Genomic DNA, 24,506 nt, shown 5'->3' with positions numbered 1-24,506 from the left:
GGGCTTACCATGAGGCGAACTGAGATGGTCGCCTCAGGTGCCAGACTGTGTGGGGGTGCCACTAGAACCCAGAGTGTAGAAAATTGTGTCTGCTACTGGTGCCTATGGATTCTCTCTGTTCTAGATGCACAGAGATGGTGAGTGCTGTGCTAAAGGAAGGAGGGCACAAGAGACATCACAGGCAGGCAGGAGAAAAGGTGAGAGGGAATAACAGAAAGCAGCAGGAGCTGCAGGGAGAGAGAGGAGGAAGAGCTTCTTATGTACTTCTCTTGCACCCGCAGGAGCCTGGACTGATTAACACCAGCTTCACAGGGAGCTTCCTGTTTCCTGCTGCTTCCCTGAATCCACTAGAGGAGAACAGGCAGCCAACTGAAGTAGTAGGAGCCAGTTAGGCCCTTAAGACACTGATATCTTCCCTCACTCAGGCCCTACTACTAGCCTGCTTATTTGTCCCCTTCAATTGAGTGTTCAGAGCCAATGTAGCTGGCACAGAACAGCAGTCATGAGTGAAAGAAGAAATCATCCCTCTGGGGCAGCATTCAGAAAAAGAAAGAAAGAAAGCAAAGGAAGCTTTTCTGTCTAAGCAGGAAGGAGCTCTCCTGAGATACATAGACACAAATGTTCATGGTGAGCTTTCTGGCCCCACTGAGGATGTGAGTGGTGAGGAGATGCCTGATCTTCCAGTTAGTCAGAGTGCAGGTGACCTGGCAGCTACTGCAGCATCCATATCTCCATCTCAAACGGATGTAACCATGCACATTCCTGAAGAAAAGTGTAGATCCAAGAAGAGTGTGGTAGAGGCGCAAGAAACAGCTGCTGCTGAGTTTAGTTCCTTAAGTCTAGATGATCCAGGACTGTGGAACCACTTGAGCAGTAGCCTGAGAGACTTCCTTGTACTGCATGGGCCACAGCAAGTGAAAAACTTAGTGTTCCCCAAAGACCATGAAAATAGAAGTTTCCATCCAACACATTACTGGCGTGAAATCCCCAATGGTGACAAAATGGAGAGGCCATGGCTTATGTATTCAAAAACTCTGAATGTTGCATACTATTTTTGTTGCAAACTCTTCCAGTCTAATGTTCCAGTCACATTGGGTTCTACACGAACAAAGGACTGGAAAAATCTGGCTAGAAATCTGGCATGCCATGAGAAGGCAGCAAATCACCAGAGAGCATTCCATAGGTGGAAAGAGCTTGAGATGAGACTAAGGTTAAAGGCCACCATAGATGATCAGCATCAAGAGAAGATTGCATCAGAGTCTCTTTACTGGCAAAATGTTCTGAAAAGCCTCATTGCCATTGTGAGAATGCTTGCTACTCAAAACCTAGCACTGCATGGCACTTCAGATCAGCTGTATGTGCCAAACAATGGAAACTTCCTTAAAATTGTGGAGCTGATGGCTGAGTTTGATGCTGTACTCCAGGAGCATCTAAGAAGAGTCACCACGCAAGAAATGTACATGCACCACTACCTAGGAAAAACAATTCAAAATGAGATCATATAGTTACTGACAACAAAAGTAAACCGAAGATTGTGGCAGATCTGAAGTCAGCAAGATATTACGCTGTTGTTCTGGACTGCACACCTGACATCAGCCATACGGAACAAATGACTTTAATGGTGAGTTTTGTAACAACAACAGAACGTAGTGAAAATGTCCCTGCAATGGTGACTGTCAGAGAGCATTTTCTAGAATTTATTGACATTGATGATACCACAGGAGCTGGTATGACAAATGTGCTTCTTAAAAAGCTGGAAGATATGGGAATTGCAATAGCTGACATGAGAGGTCAGGGCTACGATAATGGTGCCAACATGAGAAGAAAGAACAGAGGAGTGCAGACACAGATCCGAGAGTTAAACCCTCGAGCTTTTTTTTGTCCCATGCAATATATGTGCACAAATAAGATGACCATCCTCTTTCCAAATGGTTTTGTTGCTCTGCCCATACTTCTGACACTTCCTGTAACAGTTGCCAGTGCAGCGTCTCCATGCTGAAGTTAATAAAAACACATCTACACTCCACAATGACACAGGAGAAGCTGGTCGGCCTTGCAACCATTTCAATAGAACGTGTACTGGCCCAGACTGTGGACCTTCAGGAAGCAGTTCAAATCTTTGCAACCAAGAAGGCACGGAAAGCACCACTTTGATTATTCAAACAGATAAAAATGCTAGTGTTTACTGTGCAGACAAGAAAAGTTACATTTGCTGTTCAGGCGTTTGAAAGTTAAGTATTACTTAAAATTTGTGAACAAGGCATTTTAAGTTGATAGTTCTCCTTTATTGGGGTAGGTAGCAGAGCAGTACCATGAGAGGAGTAGAACAGGAAGAAGGCAGAATTGAGACCTTTCAAAGTTTTGGCCCAACCGAGGAGGCATGGGAGCGTCATTTGAGCTCCGCACCCCAGGTGCCAAAATGTTGTGGGCTGGCCCTGGGCAAACCTTACCTACTGATGGAAGAATTCCAAAGAAATTCCAGTATTTGAAACTTGCAAGCATTCCTGTTTTACTGAGATTATTCCTGCATAAGGGAGAATGTGAAATTTATTTTTGTCACTGAAAACAGGAAATATGCTTCTGCATATTGCTAGACAAGCAGACCTGTTCAGTAAAAAGTGGCCATTATTGCACAGTTACCATCCAGAGTAGAACCACAATTTAACATTTAGTATTTAAAGAAATGACTTTATATGTATAGATTAAAATTAGGCTCAGGTAAGGAAACTCCTTTGTCCTCTCAGGTTCATGAAGGGAAAAAAAGTGCCAGTGCAACAGCAGTGGAAATAGTTATTTTAAAATGAGGAAACACACCTAATTTCAGGATATTATTTAGTGCATTTTTCCAGCTGACCTTGAATCTCTAAGTAGAGGTTGAGGTTTGATCAAGTATATTTCTTTCTCATACAGATACCTTGTCCTGTTCATATTGTATTTTTCTATCTCAAGCATTTCAAGTTTAACATCAATGTACATAACCAAATGGTCAATTATACTGTGCCTAATGTAATTGTTTTAATAAGAACTCCTTAATCAGACCGTTTAATTAAAATCAGTGTCGGCTTGTCAAAAAAAATTGGAACCATAGAAACACATCTATTTTTCTTAAGTACATAAATTTCATGGTCACAAAGCTGGTGTTATGGACATGTTTTACTTTATTTCAGCATATTTTCTTTAAGCAAATACTATGCTCTTGAGAGATCAAAAGGAGCACTCACTGCTTTCATTTTGTTCTTGGCTCTGATCCATAATGGATTTTTTTAATTTAAAAAAAAATTATTTCCTTAAGAAAAATAAACAGTGACTCTGAGAATCATAACAAGAGCTCACTAATAGAGTAGGACCAGACTGCAGCTAGCTCTATATAGACATGTGGAGAGTGGAAAGAGCCTTCCCCTCACACACACACCTTGTGCAATTGTGCAAAAGGCTGCCACAGTCTCAGTCCTTGGTGTACACAGTGCTGAGCAGTTTGGGGAGTCAAAACACTGCCAGCAATGTGAGAGTCCACCCATGGAGCCACAGCCACAGCCACAGCCATGGTTCTGCTCTCCCCACCACTGACTAGCTCTTGGACATCAGGATTGATGCACAGGACTAGAGGGGAGGGAAAACACATGCTGCCTCCTACTAACGAATGCATGACTGAGGCAGCCAGAGTGCCTCTGTGATCTGCCTTTGTGGAGGGGGGCAGACTGTGACTTTCAAAGCTCAAACTGAAGTTATGGACTTGATGCAGATTTTACCGGGTGAGGTTATTTGGCCTGTGTTATACAGGAAATCAGACTAGATAATCATAATGGTCCCTTCTGGCTTTAAAATCTTCGACAAGCCACAACAGAGTCCTATATTTTAATTAGCTGTAGTTTCAAACTACTTTAATAATATTTACAGGAAAGCTATTTATTTTCTTTCTTTCTTTCTTTCTTTCTTTCTTTCTTTCTTTCTTTCTTTCTTTCTTTCTTTCTTTCTTTCTTTCTTTCTTTCTTTCTTTTGTTTTGTGTGTGTGTGTGTAATACAAAATATAGTGAATCTAGTGAACTCCATTGACTTCAGCGGAGTTACTTTAGTTTTACACCAGGTAATGGAGATCGGAACCGAGCTCTTCATGAGGCTCACTTTGTTAAAATACTGTAATACAGAGAAGTTCCCCAACATGAACACCATGTTCAAGCCCCATTGCCACCTGAACTTCAGTGAAAATCCATCTGGATTTGAAGTCTTGAACCCATCTCTCTCTTGGATACACTCTGTTGGGCCAAACTAGGACTTAACTTTGGGTCCAAATTCAGCTCCGAACTACACTGTCTAGTTACATCTCTAATGTGTATGAATCTTTAATGAGAAGCTAGAAAGCATTCAGGCTGCATGTGTTTTGTAAATCATTGTAGATGTTAGCGAGTGAATGTTATGTTCATTTCTCCTTTCCTTTCCTTGACTATATCATGTCTTTTCCTTTTCCTTTGAAGCTTACTCTTCCCTTCTCTGATCCCATCTATTGTCAGGAAGAAATGCTCCCAATTCTGTATGACATCTCCAGAGCTTAGCAACAGCAATATTAGCTGCAATAGTGAACAGGTTTAAACAAAGGGAGATGATTTTTGGTAGAGGAAGCTGTACGAATACACAGGACAACCTGTTATAAAAGGGTTTTAAAGATAAAGATTACATGTGAGCAATACCAAGGACAGCATGTTGGAAACTACTGAAAGAGAGAATGGGAGAAGAGTATCAAACAAAAAAGACTAGAGACACTGTCTACACACAGGGAAGCAATAAACCAATTTCCAAGTTGTTCATTCTTCCTCTATTGGCTTCCAATCCATTTCTTTTGAATTTTACCAGATGATGTGTTCAGTAGTAGATTCTTTCCAAGAAACCTGTTATAATATTTACTTACTCTGCAACAACAGGAATGTCTTCCAGGGCTGAAATGGCCAGGCTTATTAAAACGAATGAAAACAAGAGCCATTCCATGATGGATGAGTCTGTGACACCTACATTTTGTGGAATAAATAACATCTGATATACAGTACTTTGCTTCGGTTGAGCATATTTTATATCCTTGGGATTCCCCGGAAGTGCAGTGCTTGTCTTCAAGTGTGAATATGGAGGAGGGCACCATTATTAAGAGAGAAATATGAAGATCTCTGGAATATATGAAATATGAAAGAAGAGATTTTCAATTTCATGTTTCATTTTTTATTGGAAACATACTAAGTATAAAGGGTTGTCAGTAGAGAGAGCTCTCATGCAAAGAGAAATTTGTGGTGTGGGAACAGCCCTCTACAGGTACTGCTCTTCCATTGATGTGGATCCTGCTCCCCTTTTTCTGTTTTTCCTTCCAGAATTGTTAACACCACAGTGAAACTTAAAGGAAGTATTAAAGGTGTATTTCAGTGATACATTAAATCAGTTTATGGCTGGAAACATCTGAGGCAATCCACAGGAGACAGTGAACTTTTGTCCAAAGAAAAACATGGGAGGAAGCACTCAGCTGTAACTCTGCCAGCAAAAGTAGCACATTTCAAACATTCTAAACAATGTGCCATGTTCTTCACTGTGATTTTATTGAGGATGTGCAGGTATAACAGCAGAATATAACTTTCTGTCCAAGATCTAGCCACAAGAATTTTAGATTTGAAAATTAAAATCGCATCAGGATATAATTTATTAATCCTGTGTCTATTCACAGACAAAATCATTTACTTCTCAGGGGCAAAGTTCCCTAGATGGTTTGGAGCAATGACAAATTGGGTACATCATTTATTCTCTCTGACTCAGAGAAAGCATTGTTTTCTATGTAAATCTGTTTATTAAATATAGCTATTATTACCAGGTATGAGTTCATGAAAGAGAAATATACCAACTATGATTTACTCCAAGCTTTCTTGTGGTCTGTAACTTTTTTTCTTTTTGTATATATGCTCACATATTCAGGATCTCCAAATTCTGAATATGTCTGCGGCTGGAATTTGCAGCTTATTTCTGCAGCAGAGATAACAGAATTTATCAGCCATTTCAAGGGCTGATCCAAAACTCCTTGGTGTCAACAAAAAATGCCCATTGACTTCAATAAACTTTGGATCAGGATCTTCGTGAATTGTCTGGCAAACACCAACTGTAGTCATCTACAGTAAGTGTACATATAGCCCACTGTTATTTACTGGAATTGATGAATTCCAGGAGCCATGGCTTTTTATGATTTCAGAGAGCCTAACTTGAAAGGGAGGAAATCTCCCAGCCTATGCACTGTTTGAAAACATAGTCCTATACAAGCACTGTGCATACAAAAAAACGAACAAGCACCTTGTCATAAAATGTGCTTCCACTCTGATGGAAATTTTTCCTCTACAACGAAGTGTAGTTTTGGATGTTATATTTTCCCCATCTATCTACTCTAAGGGTTAAAATCATACCGCACATTTTACATAAAATGAACCCAGACTTTCAAACCTCAGCTGTGGCATGCAGTGTCCTTGTTGGTGAGCACCTGATGTCAGTGTTCTGAGTGATGTCTGACACTAATTATGTGTCACTCACAGGATTGTCAGGCAAGAGACTCAGGGAATAAAAAACTATTTAAAAGGTTTTGATATGAGGTCTTACTCTCCATTTTTTAAAAGCCCTCATGCCTTTTATAGAGCAGCACTCTGCTAATGCTATGGGCGAAGGGAAATGCTTTTTAAAAGGCTTTTAATTAATGTTTAAAATGCATCACCATTGTTTGAAAGCAATTTAGGAGCAGTTTCTACATCTGTTCCCTCCATACTCTAAAAAAGGGGGGGAGGGGGAAATCTTTAATTCCTTTCGTGCCACTCGCTTCAGTAATTACACAGAAGAGCATAGTTGGGCAGGGTATCATATTACCTAAAATACTAATGGCAGATTGATTTTTAAGGTTGTTGGATTCATTAATTACTCCTTTATCTGCTGCAAAGGAAGTTTTTAAAAAAAATATGTTACCATGGGACAATTCCAAAACAATCTCAGAGCCTCATGTGTATGGTATTGTGTTTATAAATACATATATGTATATCACCTTTTTATATGCCTCTATATTATATGCACCCATATCTTCCTGTGTGTGTGTATTATAGCAGTGCCTATATTTGCAATCTTAAGCCTTTCTCAGATGCTTATAACATTTCCAAAAATCTACAGTGGAAACATCTACAAAAGACTTCCATGTCTGTGGTGAGCCTAAGAACAAATTATTGCTTAGTATCGAAGTCCCCTGCCCTTTTCAAAGCAAGCTAAACAAGAATCAAGCAAAAACAGTTTCCAGGAACATCTTGCTTTTGCCTGTATCCTCAGGCCAACTTCAAGCCAGCACAAGATATAAAGACAGTACATGTTCCTTTGGTGGATGATCTCCTCTTGTCCACTGGCAGCAAAGTACTTCCATGCCTATCCTGCTGGACCTCACTGCTGCAGCATTTGGTGCATGTTATCACCAGATAATCTTGCCCTGCCTCCAAGAGGCTGATGAGATGAAAGGTTCTTCCTCTCAGACCAAACACATTCCATGAGCATCTGTTCCTCCATGTCCAAAGCCCTCATTTTCAGTTCCACAAGACTCACTTCTCGCCCTCATATCATTCAACATCTATAGGAAGCCAAACTAACCAAGCTATTTTCCCTATAGTCTGGAGTGGGAAAAAGAGAAAAGCTGTTGTTTCCACTCATGTCTTCTATTTCTATTTACTTTTCTTAGGCAGGATGTAAAACATTTTAAAATGAGCAGGACTGGATAACTTGCATAGGCATATCTTAAAAGAAGGAGTTGGTGCCTATGGAAAGAAGTATTTGATCACATAAGTTAACGACCATTGATCTGATTCCTAATTACACAGAAGCCTTCATGTACTGTTGTGGCAGGGTAAAGGGGTACAAAAGGGGGCATAAATTACACTTACACTCACTTTAAGGCCCCTTTACACTGCTGGATTAGTGTAAAAGGGTCTGAGTGTAATTGAGAATCAAGCCCAATGTTATAATGCATATGCACCGGGAGAAGAGTTAAGGTGACATAGGGACCTGATTTCTGGGTGCTTCCCTTTGTAAATGTAATGTTCTTTTAAACTTTGTTTTTTATGTATGCATACAGACATACTGTAAATAGAAGGGATGGGGCCTCTGTATGTGGGTATGTAAATTTCTTATTAAATCCTTGTAGATGTCATAAAGAAGTCACAATCCACTCAATGTTTTATTAATATGCTTTACCATTATTTTTAGATACGCAGTGTTTATAAACTTCTAATTTTGATAACTAATATACAATGTCCGTGTAAAGAGAAACAAAACAATTGCATATATAAATAAATGGACAGTCCAATGAATTTGTTTTAAAGAAAACTCTAGGTCAAAATTAAGAAGCACGCTGAGCCAGGAAATTGTCTTTATGAGCTGGTTAATGGTTTCAATTTACATGGAACAGTAAAAAGAAAAACACAGTAACTATGATTCTTTTATTGCAGATTAGGAAAACATTACAAAGGACTTTTTTATTAATTCCACAAAACTTTAATACTTCCAGAAAATCTGGCTGAATCAGGATTATGTTTAGGAGTGTTATTCAGTTTTAGAATGTCAAATGCATGGCACCTACTAAACTGACTGATTGCGGTAAAGGTGTTATATCCTCTTCCACAACCACACTTAATAACTTGGAAACTATGAAGATTTCCATTTGAAAATACAACTACAGTCCACTTGACTTTTTGTTCCTTCAGGTTATCATGGCTTCTGTGGAATAATTTAACAGAAATCTTATTCGCAAGGAATAGTACATATTACATATAGTTCTAAAGAATATCCTTCTCAAAGCTTTTTGTCTTTTAAAGCATGAGAGATTCCCTAAATTTCAGAATTTTTTTTCAGCATTAACATTTATACTTTATTGTCTGAAAAAGGATTTTCCAACATTTCAGGCTTAACTACCTAGTAAAAGATAAAGAAGAATTCACAATATCTAGAGTTGTGAATGTCATATGCATGAATTAAGGTACTATGAGGGAAAAAAGCTTCAATATATTTTCATTATTTTCAAGTTCTCCTCAACAGTGCAGAGTTCTTAAAAATGTTAATGTCTATATCTTTTAGGGTGAAATTCACCCCATTTCTCAATTAACCACATAATCTGATATAAATTCTGTGTTAATTCCCCAGTCCTATAGACACTTGTACACATATTTAACTTTGCATAATTATCTACAGGATCAAGGCCTAAGTAATTAACACAGGGCTGATGCAGTACAGTGGGTCTTCTTTGGTATCTCTGTAGTGGGGTGAATTTCACTCTATAAGATTGAAAGATACTTGAGAAAATGGAGTTTATATTACAGCTACATACAGTTTAATCCATGTCATTTGAATGGAAATTTGTTCTATTCTAAACTTTCCTCTTGGAACCACTAGCAACTTGCCAAAATAATATAATTTCTACCGTCAGTGATTTTCGCTGTTGCTACCACCTACCTGTTCTCGAGTGATTTTTTTTTTTCAAAATACTGGCTATTCTTTCATATCAATCCTGTCATCCTTATGTTTTCCTTTTTCATTCATTTTTCTCTCAAAATTTTGTTATGGTGGATGGAATAAATGTAAGGGAAATTCCATGGTACATGATAAGACTCATGAGAAATCAGACAATCTTAAAATATTTCAGAGTAATGAAGTGCTATAGAAGAAGATTATGTTTTACATTTTTGACTTCTGTTTTGACTTTTGCCTTCAAGATTTCATTGACATAGAACAATCAATATTTTTGCTTCTCTCCCCTCCCTCTACAAGCACAGTTGAATTTCTGGATGATGGTTTGTGACTGGAAAGCCTCAAAAGCTTTGGAGGTTTGGTTTGGATAAGAACCCCAAGATCTAGATAACCTGCTGCTCCCCCACACAAAAAAATGTTTGAAACCATTGGGTTGTCAGAGTTGGGTTAGAAGTGTTGCAAAAACTTGTTTTTTCTGAGACTTCAAAGACTTCCGACTTTGTGTTTGAACTGGGCCACAAATACCATTGAATAAAGCCTCTCATTCAGTATTTCATCACTAGCATCTCTGGTTCTGTAAATCAAGGAAGCAAAGGCATGGGTGAAAATGAAAACTGCATGGTTTGGAAAGATTTCTGAATTTCTCTGACTCTGAAAAAAAATTGCATTGTGATTGAGTTTAAGGTGAAGGTTTGGGTTGGCTCACTCATCCCTAATGAGTGTGCCTGTTCTTATACTGTAGTATTTAAAAATCAGAGTTATATATCTTGTCCCATCTCCTAAGTTTGCCTGGGCAATGTGTAGTCAGTTTTTTCTTTTCTACAGTTCAAAAAAAAAATTGTGAAGCAAGGCCCAGAGATTCACCTCATTCTAGTTCTTTGTTTCCTTTCTCCAACCTTTCCCTATGCATCTTCATTCTGTGGATTTTACCTGATCCTTTACTCATTATTCCAAGAATTAAAAGATGGAGTTCCTATTTTTCTCTTTTTATCACATTAGTTCTAGTTAATTACAACCCAGTGCAAATTATGATCAGTCATTTTGATGTTTCATCTATCTCTACTTTTGCAAGCATTCATACAGTAAATAAAATATAACAAATTTTATTTATGGTACTCCAGAGTAAGTTAAAAGTTGCCCCTATTCTAGTTATTGCTCGTAGACTAGATGAAATGAATTAGTAAGAGGAACTCTGGAAATAGCTAATTATATCTGCAATATTATAAATGTTTGACATTTATGCTGGTGCATTTTTATATTTGCAAATGTACAAGAACAGCAAACTAGCATGTAATTCAGGAGACAGCTTCTAATACTGTGCAATGAAACACACAGCAGCTATGATTAATTGCATTAATTGCTCTTGACTGATGGAGTCTAAATGAAATCAAATATATGTATAAAAATGCTTGATGTCACAGAAATCCTTGTTTTTAATTTCCCTAACATTAGAGATGCTGTGGAAGCCTGATCAGGAAAGAACTTGTGTTAGCACTTGGGAGGTGCACTTCTGTTTTGAGTAGATTAAGTAGCTGATTAGGGAAAGGAACAGTATTCCATTATTGGTTACCCGTATAGATTAAATCCTGTTTTGATGGAGTCTAATGATGAACTCTTTATTTTTTATACCTTATACAAAAATCTGTAATAGAAAGGTAAAATAATATCTTAAAGGTTATTTTAATGCCAAGTGAGGATCAATGATCTCTAATCAAGCAAATATTTGCACAGTCATTATAGCTTAGTTTTTGGTTTTTTTAATACAAAAACACTAGCAAGGCAGTGGAGGTTAGGGTTTCACGGGGTGTGGGTCGTATGGGTTTTTTTTTGTTATTCAATTCTCCTGATGGATATGCAAGCTGGAAAAAAACTGTTAGGAAAGATGGTCCAGTGGTTAGGGTGCTAACCTAGAACGAGGGCAACTGAAGTTCACTCCCTACTATGCTTCCTTTGGTCTGACCCAGTATAGCTGTTCTTATGTTAATCACTTATACTGTCTGTGCCTCAGTTCCCCAGCTGCAAAATGGGAATAATTGTGGTTTCTGACCTCACACTGTGATATGTAAATAGATACGTTAAAAGATTCTGAGTTGCTCAGATACAGTAGTCATAAGGGTAATTAATATAAGTACCTAATGACAGAGTAGCAGCCGTGTTAGTCTGTATTCGCAAAAAGAAAAGGAGTACTTGTGGCACCTTAGAGACTAACAAATTTATTAGAGCATAAGCTTTCGTGAGCTACAGCTCACTTCATCGGATGCATTTGGTGGAAAATACAGAGGGGAGATTGATATACACACACAGAGAACATGAAACAATGGGTTTTATCATACACACTGTAAGGAGAGTGATCACTTAAGATAAGCCATCACCAGCAAGGGGGGGCGGGGGGGAAGGAGGAAAACCTTTCATGGTGACAAGCAAGGTAGGCTATTTCCAGCAGTTAACAAGAATATCTGAGGAACAATGTGGGGTGGGGTGGGGGGGACAAATAACATGGGGAAATAGTTTTACTTTGTGTAATGACTCATCCATTCCCAGTCTCTATTCAAGCCTAAGTTAATTGTATCCAGTTTGCAAATTAATTCCAATTCAGCAGTCTCTCGTTGGAGTCTGTTTTTGAAGCTTTTTTGTTGAAGGATAGCCACTCTTAGGTCTGTAATCGAGTGACCAGAGAGATTGAAGTCTTCTCCAACTGGTTTTTGAATGTTATAATTCTTGACGTCTGATTTGTGTCCATTCATTCTTTTATGTAGAGACTGTCCAGTTTGACCAATGTACATGGCAGAGGGGCATTGCTGGAACATGATGGCATATATCACATTGGTAGATGCGCAGGTGAACGAGCCTCTGATAGTGTGGCTGATGTGATTAGGCCCTCTGATGGTGTCCCCTGAATAGATATGTGGACAGAGTTGGCAACGGGCTTTGTTGCAAGGATACGTTCCTGGGTTAGTGGTTCGGTTGTGTGGTGTGTGGTTGCTGGTGAGTATTTGCTTCAGATTGGGGGGCTGTCTGTAAGCAAGGACTGGCCTGTCTCCCAAGATCTGTGAGAGTGATGGGTCGTCCTTCAGGATAGGTTGTAGATCCTTGATGATGTGTTGGAGAGGTTTTAGTTGGGGGCTGAAGGTGATGGCTAGTGGCTTTCTGTTATTTTCTTTGTTGGGCCTGTCCTGTAGTAGGTGACTTCTGGGTACTCTTCTGGCTCTGTCAATCTGTTTCTTCACTTCAGCAGGTGGGTATTGTAGTTGTAGGAATGCATGATAGAGATCTTGTAGGTGTTTGTCTCTGTCTGAGGGGTTGGAGCAAATGCGGTTATATCGCAGAGCTTGGCTGTAGACAATGGATCGTGTGGTATGATCTGGATGAAAGCTAGAGGCATGTAGGTAGGAATAGCGGTCAGTAGGTTTCCGATATAGGGTGGTGTTTATGTGACCATCGCTTATTAGCACCGTAGTGTCCAGGAAGTGGATCTCTTGTGTGGACTGGTCCAGGCTGAGGTTGATGGTGGGATGGAAATTGTTGAAATCCTGGTGGAATTCCTCAAGGGCTTCTTTTCCATGGGTCCAGATGATGAAGATGTCATCAATGTAGCGCAAGTAGAGTAGGGGCATTAGGAGATGAGAGCTGAGGAAGCGTTGTTCTAAGTCATAAAAATGTTGGCATACATGGGGCCATGCGGGTACCCATGGCAGTGCCGCTGATTTGAAGGTATACATTGTCCCCAAATGTGAAATAGTTATGGGTGAGGACAAAGTCACAAAGTTCAGCCACCAGGTTAGCCGTGACATTATCGGGGATACTGTTCCTGACGGCTTGTAGTCCATCTTTGTGTGGAATGTTGGTGTAGAGGGCTTCTACATCCATAGTGGCTAGGATGGTGTTTTTAGGAAGATCACCAATGGATTGTAGTTTCCTCAGGAAGTCATTGGTGTCTCGAAGATAGCTGGGAGTGCTGGTAACGTAGAGCCTGAGGAGGGAGTCCACATAGCCAGACAAACCTGCTGTCAGGGTGCCATATACACATATCTATTCAGGGGACACCATCATAGGGCCTAATCACATCAGCCACACTCTCAGAGGCTCGTTCACCTGCGCATCTACCAATGTGATATATGCCATCATGTGCCAGCAATGCCTCTCTGCCATGTACATTGGTCAAACTGGACAGTCTCTACATAAAAGAATGAATGGACACAAATCAGACGTCAAGAATTATAACATTCAAAAACCAGTTGGAGAAAACTTCAATCTCTCTGGTCACTCGATTACAGACCTAAGAGTGGCTATCCTTCAACAAAAAAGCTTCAAAAACAGACTCCAACGAGAGACTGCTGAATTGGAATTAATTTGCAAACTGGATACAATTAACTTAGGCTTGAATAGAGACTGGGAATGGATGAGTCATTACACAAAGTAAAACTATTTCCCCATGTTATTTGTCCCCCCCCCACCCCACCCCACATTGTTCCTCAGATATTCTTGTTAACTGCTGGAAATAGCCTACCTTGCTTGTCACCATGAAAGGTTTTCCTCCTTCCCCCCCGCCCCCCCTTGCTGGTGATGGCTTATCTTAAGTGATCACTCTCCTTACAGTGTGTATGATAAAACCCATTGTTTCATGTTCTCTGTGTGTGTATATCAATCTCCCCTCTGTATTTTCCACCAAATGCATCCGATGAAGTGAGCTGTAGCTCACGAAAGCTTATGCTCTAATAAATTTGTTAGTCTCTAAGGTGCCACAAGTACTCCTTTTCTTTTTATAAGTACCTAAGGGCTTGCTGGCATAGCAATGGGTGTTAGAAGGATTTGATTTTCTAAAGCACATCACTATGTTGTGTACTAACTGGCCTTCTAACAAACAGTACTATGTTAATGAGCACTAGGAAACTTTTAGTTCACATCAACAGGGTCTACATGGTCCAGTTAGTGCAAAACATGCTGGTGTGCATTAGAAATTACACCTCTTTCGTGCACACTGCCATGCCATATAGACAAGTTCTAAGAGATAAATTCCAGCTCCGTTTCCCAGAGCTATAATGTCTAAATAGAGGTAAATACACATCGTAGTCACTAATGTAAACAGAAATGAAATGGCCAGAGCTATGAAATACAGACGTGAACTCTCTCAAAATTTGAAGGTGTTCAGCTTGGAAATTTGGTTCAGATCCATCTCTCTGAGAAAAAACAAAAGAGTGGGACAGGATTTTCAGAAGTGGTCAGTGTTGGCCTTACTCTGTTCCCATTGAAGTCTATGGAAAAAATTCCATTGACTTCAGTGGAGGAAGGTAGGTCAGTGCCTAGTGCTTTGGAAAATCTCTCTCAGTACATTTTGAGACAAATGCTTAATTTAGTAACTGAATATTTTTAAATTACAAAGTAAAAATTACACTTGGATTTTAAAAGATGAAGGCATTCAAATGTGGGTTTCATTAAAGAAAAAAATCTTTTCTTTTGTACAGTTTGAGGGCTGCAAGAAGGCCTTTTCCAGACTAGAAAATCTCAAGATTCATTTACGGAGCCACACAGGAGAAAAGCCCTACCTTTGTCAGCATCCAGGTTGTCAGAAAGCATTCAGTAACTCCAGCGATCGAGCCAAGCATCAGAGGACACACTTAGACACTGTAAGAAATAAAAGATCTCAAATCTGATTTCTTGTTAAGCTGTTAAATCCTCTTTCTCTTAGGTGATTGCATCAAATACCGTATATAATTGGAGATGGGAGGATAGGAAGAGATGTCAGTTAATAGAGTTTGAGCTGTGGCAGAGATGACATAGTCCAGGGTTGGACAAACTCTGGCTTGCAAGCAGGAGCGACTTTACCAATTTTGCCACCCCAAGCAGTCGCCGCCGCATTGCCGCCGTGCCCGGAAGAGCGGCGGAGCTGCCGCCAAGGGACACGGACTGCCGCCCCATTCTGAATGCCGCCCCAAGCACCTTCTTGGAAAGCTGGTGCCTGGAGCCGGCCCTGCTTGCGAGCCACATGTGGCTCTTTTACCATTAAAGTGCAGCTTGCAAGCCCCCCCAGGTGGGGGGGGGAGGACTCAGGACCTCTGCCTTGCAAAGGTAGGAGTTTCTATCCAGCGGGAAGGAAGGTCTTGGGGCTTCAGCCCTGCAGGGCGCATCTGCCAGTGCTTGGGACTTCAGCAGGAGTGGGGCTGAAGTTCCAAGCCCTGGCTTCCGGCAGGTGTGCTCTGGGTCTCAAACTTCTGAAGACTGTCGTATGTGGCTTGGAGGGTCAGTAAATTTGTCCATCCCTGACATAGTCAGTCTCACTTAGGACAGTTACCAAGTTGTGTTCAGTTTTCTCCATTTCCTTTGCATTTAATAACACTGGGACTGACTGTGACAGAAACAGTCTGCTGGCCTGTATGTTCTGAGGAAGCTCTGGTTACTGACTGAGGTATATAAAGGTAAGTAGTGGAGATGGGCCAAGATTACAAAATTCAGATTTGGATTCAGATTTTGAATATCACAAAATTCTGGAGTGTTTGGAAACATGATAATGGACCACTGTGGAATTTGGATCCAGGTTTGATTCTGAAGTTTGGAGATTTCCAGGTGTGAAGTTTTGGATCAGGGCTATCTCCAGTCAGTACAATTTGAAGTTGGAATTAAGGCATAAATGCCTTGGCCATAACAGAATGGTCTGATGATGAACGTATTAGCCTTTGTCTCCAGAGATACCACAGTGCATAAGAAAACCCATTCAGATAGGAGCAAGATTCTTGAAAATCAAAATGTATCTTCCACAAGAATATATCCAAAATACAGAATACATTAAGGGCAAAGACCTGTCTATTTTAGTCACACTACTTCATTAACTTCAGCAAGACTATTCACTTGGGAAAGGTGAGCCTTATTTGGGCTCTTAATTGTTATTACTGGTAGATTAGTGATCAATGCAAATGTGGCATGCTACTTTTTAAAAAATGGTATGTTATAAGCAATTGACTTAGGGCCTGATTCAAAGCCTAGTAAGGTCAACGGGAATCTTTCCATTGGCTCCATAGGGTTTTGAATCTGGTCCTTAATGGTTACTATGTACTATGAAGTTCTGCTCTATTTTAAGACACATAGGTATTCATTATGTGGTATTGCAGGTTTTGTAGATAAGAAGTTATTCCATGTCACAACATATAATGAATGTGCAATGAAAGACTGCTGAGAACATTACCAGAAAGCAGAACATTCAGCTAGATTCAATTTTACAAAACCACGTAGTTTCTCGTTTAGTGAACGGATATTTTTAGGCCTTCCTGCATCAGTTCAATAGTTGCAGGAGGGAGAATGGCTGGAGAGATCCGTTTTTAAGTAGCCTTCACTCTGAAATGCTTAGCTGACCAGTCGCATAACTTAAATAGCAAATTTCAAATAATGAACAGAATATTCAATACAGACAGTTCACAAGTTCATAAAAAATGTGATGTGTTTGCATATATTCTGTGAACAAAGTAAAGAGTTAAATTTATCAAATAACTGTTTGCAACAAATAGTTGTACCAGTTCTAATATTTACATATTATTGACATTCCATATGGTAGTGCAACTACAATTCTGGAAATACCTCAAGGGGTGTCAGAGAGCAGGCAAGTTAAACCAAATAGATACGACTTTTAGTGAACCTAAAAAAAACTTACATGGTCATTTCAGGACTGTATATTTTAGCAATATTGTATATTTGTGATTGGCAATTAAGAGATGAAAAAATTTGTCTTGTCCTTTACATAAAAATACATATTCCTTTTTATTGCCTTCAGTGTTTTAGCATTGTAGTGTTTAAAGGTTGCTTTGTTGTTGTTTCCTCTCTTTGTCATGTAGTAGACTAACCTGTTCTCTTATTCTCTGTCTTTCTGAAGCAGGTTTCCTCTATAACTCTTAAGCAGTCTGTCCAGGACTTTACTGCAGTTTCTTTACCTGACTTACTAAAGAATGTAATTTCTGACTAAGTCAAAGACTGCTGTGAGGGTGACATAATTGTAAGTACTGCTGGAGATACTCATTCATAATGATAAAAACAGTGATGAGGTAAAAGGAAATATGGCCTGGTAAAATTAAAAATAGGCATTAAAACATCAGAAAAGATTCTTTTACTTTCTCTTGGTTGCAAGCCTTCCTTTCCTCTTTACCATGCCATAAAGCTACTGGGCATTCTATATGTGGTACTGCTCGGTATAGCCAATCAATAGCAAGACTTCAAATGGATTTTCCCCGGGCAAAATAATATGTGGTTTAACCGATTTTTCTTTGTGCTTTTTTGATTTGTTTTTGTTTTAGAAACCTTATGCATGTCAGATTCCAGGATGTACTAAACGGTACACAGACCCAAGCTCTCTAAGAAAGCATGTAAAGGCACATTCTTCCAAAGACCAACAGGCCAGGAAAAAGGTAACTTTCCAAGAGGTTTGTTCTGCATAGGAATTATATTAATGTTGTAACACTAGAAGTATTGAGACATCTTAAGTACCGGCACTTGTGAAACTGTAAAGCCCTGATCTAGGACTGCTTGATTAAAGAAACCATCCATGAACAAATGGTAAATCCAGTGTGAGTATAGATGATCTTTTCAGTTTTGATTCAGTAAGGAGTACTTGTGGCACCTTAGAGACTAACAAATTTATTTGAGCTACAGCTCACGAAAGCTTATGCTCAAATAAATTTGTTAGTCTCTAAGGTGCCACAAGTACTCCTTTTCTGTTTGTGAATACAGACTAACACGGCTGCTACTCTGATTCAGTAAGGCTGACTGTTTTACTAGAAGTCCAGCAAAGATTATCATCTGTTGGTATAATGATTAATCATAACAAATATATGTAACTCAGCATATGGAAGAATACTTTTGAGAAGGAAGATTTCATTTGTAAAATTCTTTCACCACGTTAAGTATATTGTGATGCAACATCCAGTTTATGCTGCCAACCCGAGATAGATAGATGTATGTTGAGGATTGATGGATGGTGGTTCAAACTGGCCTGTATAGAAATATATATTACATTTTCATACATCAAGCTGTTTCACAATGCTGAGTCCCAGGTTTCTCAGTCCCACGGGAAAAAAAATTAGCTGAGGACATGATCAGATTTTTTCCTTACATCTCAAGCCCCTTTTTACAATAAACCATGATATACTGTTTCAGACCAATGAGGATAAGTGCAATGCTTTCATTTAAAAATATGATGATGATGGAGATGGCCTTATCTGCATGACTGGGGTAAGTTATGCTGCTACTCCAGCTACACAAATAACATAGCTGGAGTCAACATAGCTTAGGATGATTTACTGCGGTGTCTACACAGCACTGTGTCCACGGGAGACTCTCTCCCGCTGACTTACCTTACTCCTCTTTTTCCGGTGGAGTACTGGAGTCAACCAGAGAGTGCTCTGTTGTCAATTTAGTGGGTCTTTACTAAACCCTGTAAATCTACCCCCACTGCATCAGTTTCAGCAGCTTCAATCCCCAGTAAGTGTAGACATGGTCTTAGAATAATGTAGGGAGAGTTAAAACCCTAGAGTCCTAACCCCTACAGAAGGGGCTATATTTAACTTGGGTGACAGCATGGATTGCCCTTGATTTGAATGGTAACAATTTTTGTTTAAAGAAAAGGAGTACTTGTGGCACCTTAGAGACTAACAAATTTATTTGAGCATAAGCTTTCATGAGCTACAGCTCACTTCATCGGATGCATTTGGTGGAATCCGATGAAGTGAGCTGTAGCTCACGAAAGCTTATGCTCAAATAAATTTGTTAGTCTCTAAAGTGCCACAAATACTCCTTTTCTTTTTGCGAATACAGACTAACACGGCTGCTACTCTGAAACCAATTTTTGTTTAGATAGTGTCTGAAACACTAAAGTATAGTCTTACAAACTGCAAAATGTAGGGCTAGATTGTAATTTAACTATTTCCCCTGAGCATGTAGCTGTGCTGCTCCCAGAGGCCAGGAAATGAATTTTAATTCTTGGGAATTATAGTTTCCTTCCTGAATCCCCCTTGTGTCAGGGGAAAAGTAATCTCCTAATGGTCATTACTGTGCTGGCTGGCACCTTGACCCACCCTACCTGCCCTCTTCTTGCCCAGGTGTTGAGGAGGGCTGGTGATGGTTCTGTGCAAACTGGTTTCCTGGCTGCACTGTGAACCACAGGACACATAGCCCATGGAGAAGAGCAAAGGGGTGTTATATGTCCCCCACTTACTCCCTTGTGTCAGCTTGTGAGGCAAGCGGTGGTCATGCCTGAATGTTCTGTCAAATTTACATATGACACATCAAATAAAATTTGGATAATGTATCTGAACAGAGGACATTAAACTCTTAGGTAACATTACATAATTGAATGTAAAATAATATGATATGCTCTGTACATGGTTGTGTCAAATTGCAGGAGCATGGGAGGGTTCCATTCTTAGGATGGCATTTCCCATATGTTTTTGTTCATTTCCATTCTTCTGTTATAACAGTTTAAAGCTGGCTCTTTTAACTCCTCACATGGTCATTTTTTTAAAAATTAAACTTAAAGTTGTTTAGTTTTTCATCCAGTCCATTTGATAAGGATTTATTTATCTGAGATGGGTTAATATGTGGAAGTGGAAATAAGTCAACCCAGCAAAAAAACAAAGGAAGAAATGTGGCATCAATCAAGCCAAATGTTTAAAAACATGCACTGAGGTTGCAGTGTATAATATTTACAAGGTACAGCGTAGTTACTGGACCTTTGAGAACTTATAATTGCTAACTTGCATCATGCTTTGGTATTTGAAATATTTCCTGGCAGTAATAATAATAATAATAAAAAGTAAAAAACAATAAACCTTTTAAGGTAGTATTAAGATTATTTACGACTTTAATTAAAAATGAAAATTGGCTTAATGTCAAAAAAGCCTTTACAAAAAATGTGAATTCATCAAAAATAACCATAAAAATTCCAAGGTGATAAAGGCACAGTGGAGTAATAGTTCCAGCCCTAGGGAACTGTTCTTTTGAAAAGAATGAAACCCTTTGCTGTCACACCCTGTTAGTCATGGATTCATTTAATATATCCTGCCTGACTGCCTCTAATCCTCACTTTAACCTCCCCCTGCACACTAAATGACATTATTTTGGTGTCTTAAGTTGCTAGCTCTCCAAGATTGCACACTAAAATATGCTCTTGATGTTACACAGATTTTAAATAGCACGGGAAATGTATTTGTGGCAATGGAGATGCCCTGGAATAAAGTACTGTACTCACCACGTCAGTCTGAAGTTACACTGATTCTTCCACACAACTTTTCATAATCCATCCTCAAAGCTCCTTGCCCCTCCCTCTGCTGTGTAACGTAGACCAGAGAGATGTTGCAGTGAGAATCAAAATGGATTATCTATCTATCTATCTATCTATCTATCTATCTATCTATCTATCTATCTATCTATCTATCTATCATGTACTAAGTTTTTGCTGATGTGGTTTTGTGCTCTATTGTGCAAGGCAAAGTGCCTGATTCTGCAGTTCTTTTGCAGGCAAAACCCCTATTGATGTAAATGGAAGTTTTTCCTATTAAGGGAACGAATTCCTGACCCTCTGAAGTCAGTGCCAAAACTATTATAACGTATGCAGTTCAACAAATGTGAGCAAGAGTTTGTAATTTATTTTTAAATACAGTATTGAAAATAAAACCCAAAAGTTTAGCAACATCTAGTTTTTCACCGTATGAAATTTCTAAGAAATTCCCCACATGACATCAGAAAGGGTGGGGGAGGGGAAGGGGAATCAGAACAGAGAGTGAATGCAAAGCCAGAAATATCAAATATCTGATCAAAGAAGTCTAAAATGCTATTCAGATAATTTTCTATTTAAAAGGTCTCTAATGACTTTCAGTCATGCGTAGAAAACTGTGGACAATAACAACACAAAGTATTTTCTTTCTACATGTTTTAATTGGAGATAAAAATAACCCATTGTTTAATTTAAACAAATTAAAAATGCAGCCTCCATGGTTGGAGTCCATTTCCCTAAAACATTTGGTGCCACTATCCCTAAGCATGGCCTATGGAAGTACAGATAGTACTCAGATTGGGAGAGGGTTGAATACTGGCTTATAATACCTCTGACCTATAATCAGCTGTAAGACATCCTCACTTCTGAGTTATCCCCTCCTTTAAACACTTCCTTTTATGCCAGGGAAATGCAGTATAGTGAATCTGAAAGACAACAAATTTGAAAACACTTTTTTACACAATGTGCAATTACCTTATGGAACTCATTGCCACAAGATACCATAGAGGTCAAGAGCTTAGCAGGTTTCAAAAAAGTACTGGATATTTATATGGATGATGTATCCATTGTACATTCATTAAGATTTTTAAAAATCCCCAGATTTGTAAGGAATATAAATCCTCATGCTTCAGGACAGAAGACAACGTCATAGTAATGAGATTAGAAAGAACCTTGGTTATTCCATAACTGGTCCCTTGGGGTTTCTCGCACATTCCTCTGAAGTATCTGGTCCAAGCCACTGTTGCAGACAGCATAGGACTAGATGGATCTTGTGCCTGATCTAATTCAGCAATCTGAATAGTTCTAAATGGATTAACAAAAAGTAATTTAATTCTAAATGAATGAACAAAAAACTAATTCTACAATCTGTGTTTTCTTGCTTTTTCCTTTCCCCCATTCCATTTTTATTCCTTTTCTCCTGTTCTTGCTTTCCATGTCCCTTCTCATTCTATCTCCCACTTTCACTAGGTATGATTTTTTGTTAAGATATGCAACCAAAACTGTAATGGGAGGTTGTGGTGCATATGCTATGGTAAAATTGGTCCCAGTATCATTCTATCTTTGTTTCTGTCTCTTTAATAGACTCTGCTTTTCTCTTTTCTTTTCTCTCCTCCCTTACTTTTACCCTTCCTCTGTCCCCATACACATTCTGTATCTGAACTATTTCTTCAGAAATGTATATGCTAAAGCAACTAAATGTTTCACATTTAATGTTTTTACTAATCATTTTGTAGTATGGATAACATATTAATAGAGTCACATGGATCATTTAGTCTCCCATTCATGATTATATAACAATCCTGTGGCATCTTGACTTCAGTGCACCTACACAAATGATGAGAATCTGGCCTTTTAAAGGCAAAAGCTCCAAAAATGACATAAAATCTGCTTTCTATACATAAATATGTCCCAGTTTCAATATCCAATACTTCGGGCCATTCTAGGGCCAGAAGCAAGTGTTGTGCTTTCTGTTGGGAAGTCAGGAATCTCTCCATCACAAAGGAATGAAGCTCCAGTTTCTAGTTCTGCAGTGTCATGAAGTAACAGAGTTTTATGTAAAGAAAGACTGTGACTGGCCTAGGACTGAATACTGCCCAGTTTTGACCTCAGGACTGTGTGAGTTTTGCAGGGAAAATTCTGCATTTGGGGGTAGAAGTAGGGTTGCCAGGTGTCCAGTTTTTGACCGGAATGCCTGGTCGAAAAGGGACCCTGGTAGCTCCGGTCACCACTGCTGACTGGGTCGTTAAAAGTCCAGTCAGCAGCATAGTGAGGCTAAGGCAGGCTCCCTGCCTGCCATGGCTCCATCCAGCTCCCAGAGCAGTGGCATGTTCCCCCTTCAACTCCTATGCGTAGGAGCAGCCAGGGGACTCCGCACTCTGCCCTCAACCCAAGCGCTGGCTCTTCAGCTCCCTTTGGCCAGGAACCATGGCCAATGGGAGCTGAAGGGGCAGCACCTGTGGATGGGACAGCACATCGCAGAGCCCCCTGGCTGCTCCTCCACATAGGAGCCAGAGAGGGATATGCTGCTGCTTCCAGGAGCTGCTTGAGGTAAGCACTACCCGGATCCTGCACCCCTGACCTCCTTCTATGCCTCAACCCCCTGCCCCAGCCCTAATCCCCCTCCCACCCACTAAACCCCTCGGTCCCAGCCAGAGCATGCTTCTACACCCCAAACCCCTCATCCCCAACCCCACCCCAGAGCCTGCACCCCAAGTCGGAGTCTGCACGCCCCCATGCCCTAACCCCCTGCTCCAGACCTGATTCCCCTCCCTCTCTCCGAACCCCTTGGTCCCAGCCTGGAGCCCCCTCCTACACCCCAAGCCCACACCTCCAGACAGAGTCCTCCCCCTCCTTTCCTGCACATCAACCCCTTGTCCCCGCCTGGAGCCCCCTCCTGCATCCTGAACCCCTCATTTCTGGCCCACCCCAGAACCCACACTCCCAGCCCAGAGACCGTACCCCCTCCCACACCCTAACCCCCTGCCTCAGCCCAGAGGTCCCTCCCATACTCCAAACCCCTCATTCCTGGCCCCACCCCAGAGCCTGCACCCCCAGATGGAGCCTTCACCCCCTCCCACACCTCCCTGAGCCAGTTCAGTGAAAATGAGTGAGTGAGTGAGTGAGTGAGTGAGTGAGGGTGGGAAGAGCAAGCAACAGAGGGAAGGGGGATGGAGTGAGTAGGGGCAGGGCCTTGGAGAAGGGGCGAGGCAGGGGCAGGGCCTCAGAGGAGGAGTTGGGCAGGGGAGGAGCAAGGGTGTTGGATTTTGTGCAAGCAGAAAGTTGGGAACCCTAGGTAGAAGGAAGAAACAATTACTGTAATTGTTATTTCATTTCTTCTGACAAATACATAGTGAATGGGATGAGGATTCATGCAAATATAGACAAAATGGGAGGTAGAAAAGTAAGATGATAGAAAGTGCAGGATATTTGCTGCAGATAATCCTTATAATATTTGTTTTTACCTACATTTCTTGAAATCTGGCAAACAATTCTAGATTATGACATTGTTCTGTTACATTGCAATCTGAAAAGTATGAACTGATGCATCTGATAATTTTTATATCCATTCATCTATATTAGTTAGAGGTAAATCCCTCTAATATCTAAGGACCCAATCCTGTGGTCCTTATTCCGGGAAAATCCTGTCTGAAATTTATGATTAAGGGCCAGTAGCTGATACCCTTGCTCATATTGAGTAGTTCTTTATTCCTCTATTAGTTCCCTGAAGCCAGTGAGATTACTAAAGCAGTAAGGT

At 40.0% G+C, this 24,506-nt stretch overlaps 1 protein-coding gene across 2 annotated transcripts in view; it reads left to right on the top strand.

Annotated features, from left to right (window-relative positions):
* Positions 1–24,506, top strand: part of GLIS3 (GLIS family zinc finger 3) — a 259,987-nt gene that overhangs the window by 168,770 nt on the left and 66,711 nt on the right. For both annotated transcript variants that reach the window (XM_038401161.2, XM_038401160.2), the window contains 2 exons: positions 14,964–15,125; positions 17,778–17,888. In XM_038401161.2, coding sequence (XP_038257089.1) covers positions 14,964–15,125; positions 17,778–17,888 — 273 coding nt within the window. The remainder of the gene's footprint in view (positions 1–14,963; positions 15,126–17,777; positions 17,889–24,506) is intronic.

Source organism: Dermochelys coriacea, chromosome 5, assembly GCF_009764565.3.
Source record: "Dermochelys coriacea isolate rDerCor1 chromosome 5, rDerCor1.pri.v4, whole genome shotgun sequence".
NCBI lineage: Eukaryota > Metazoa > Chordata > Testudines > Dermochelyidae > Dermochelys > Dermochelys coriacea.
Note: the sequence above shows the minus strand (reverse complement) of the source record. Positions and strands in the feature narration are given on the sequence as shown.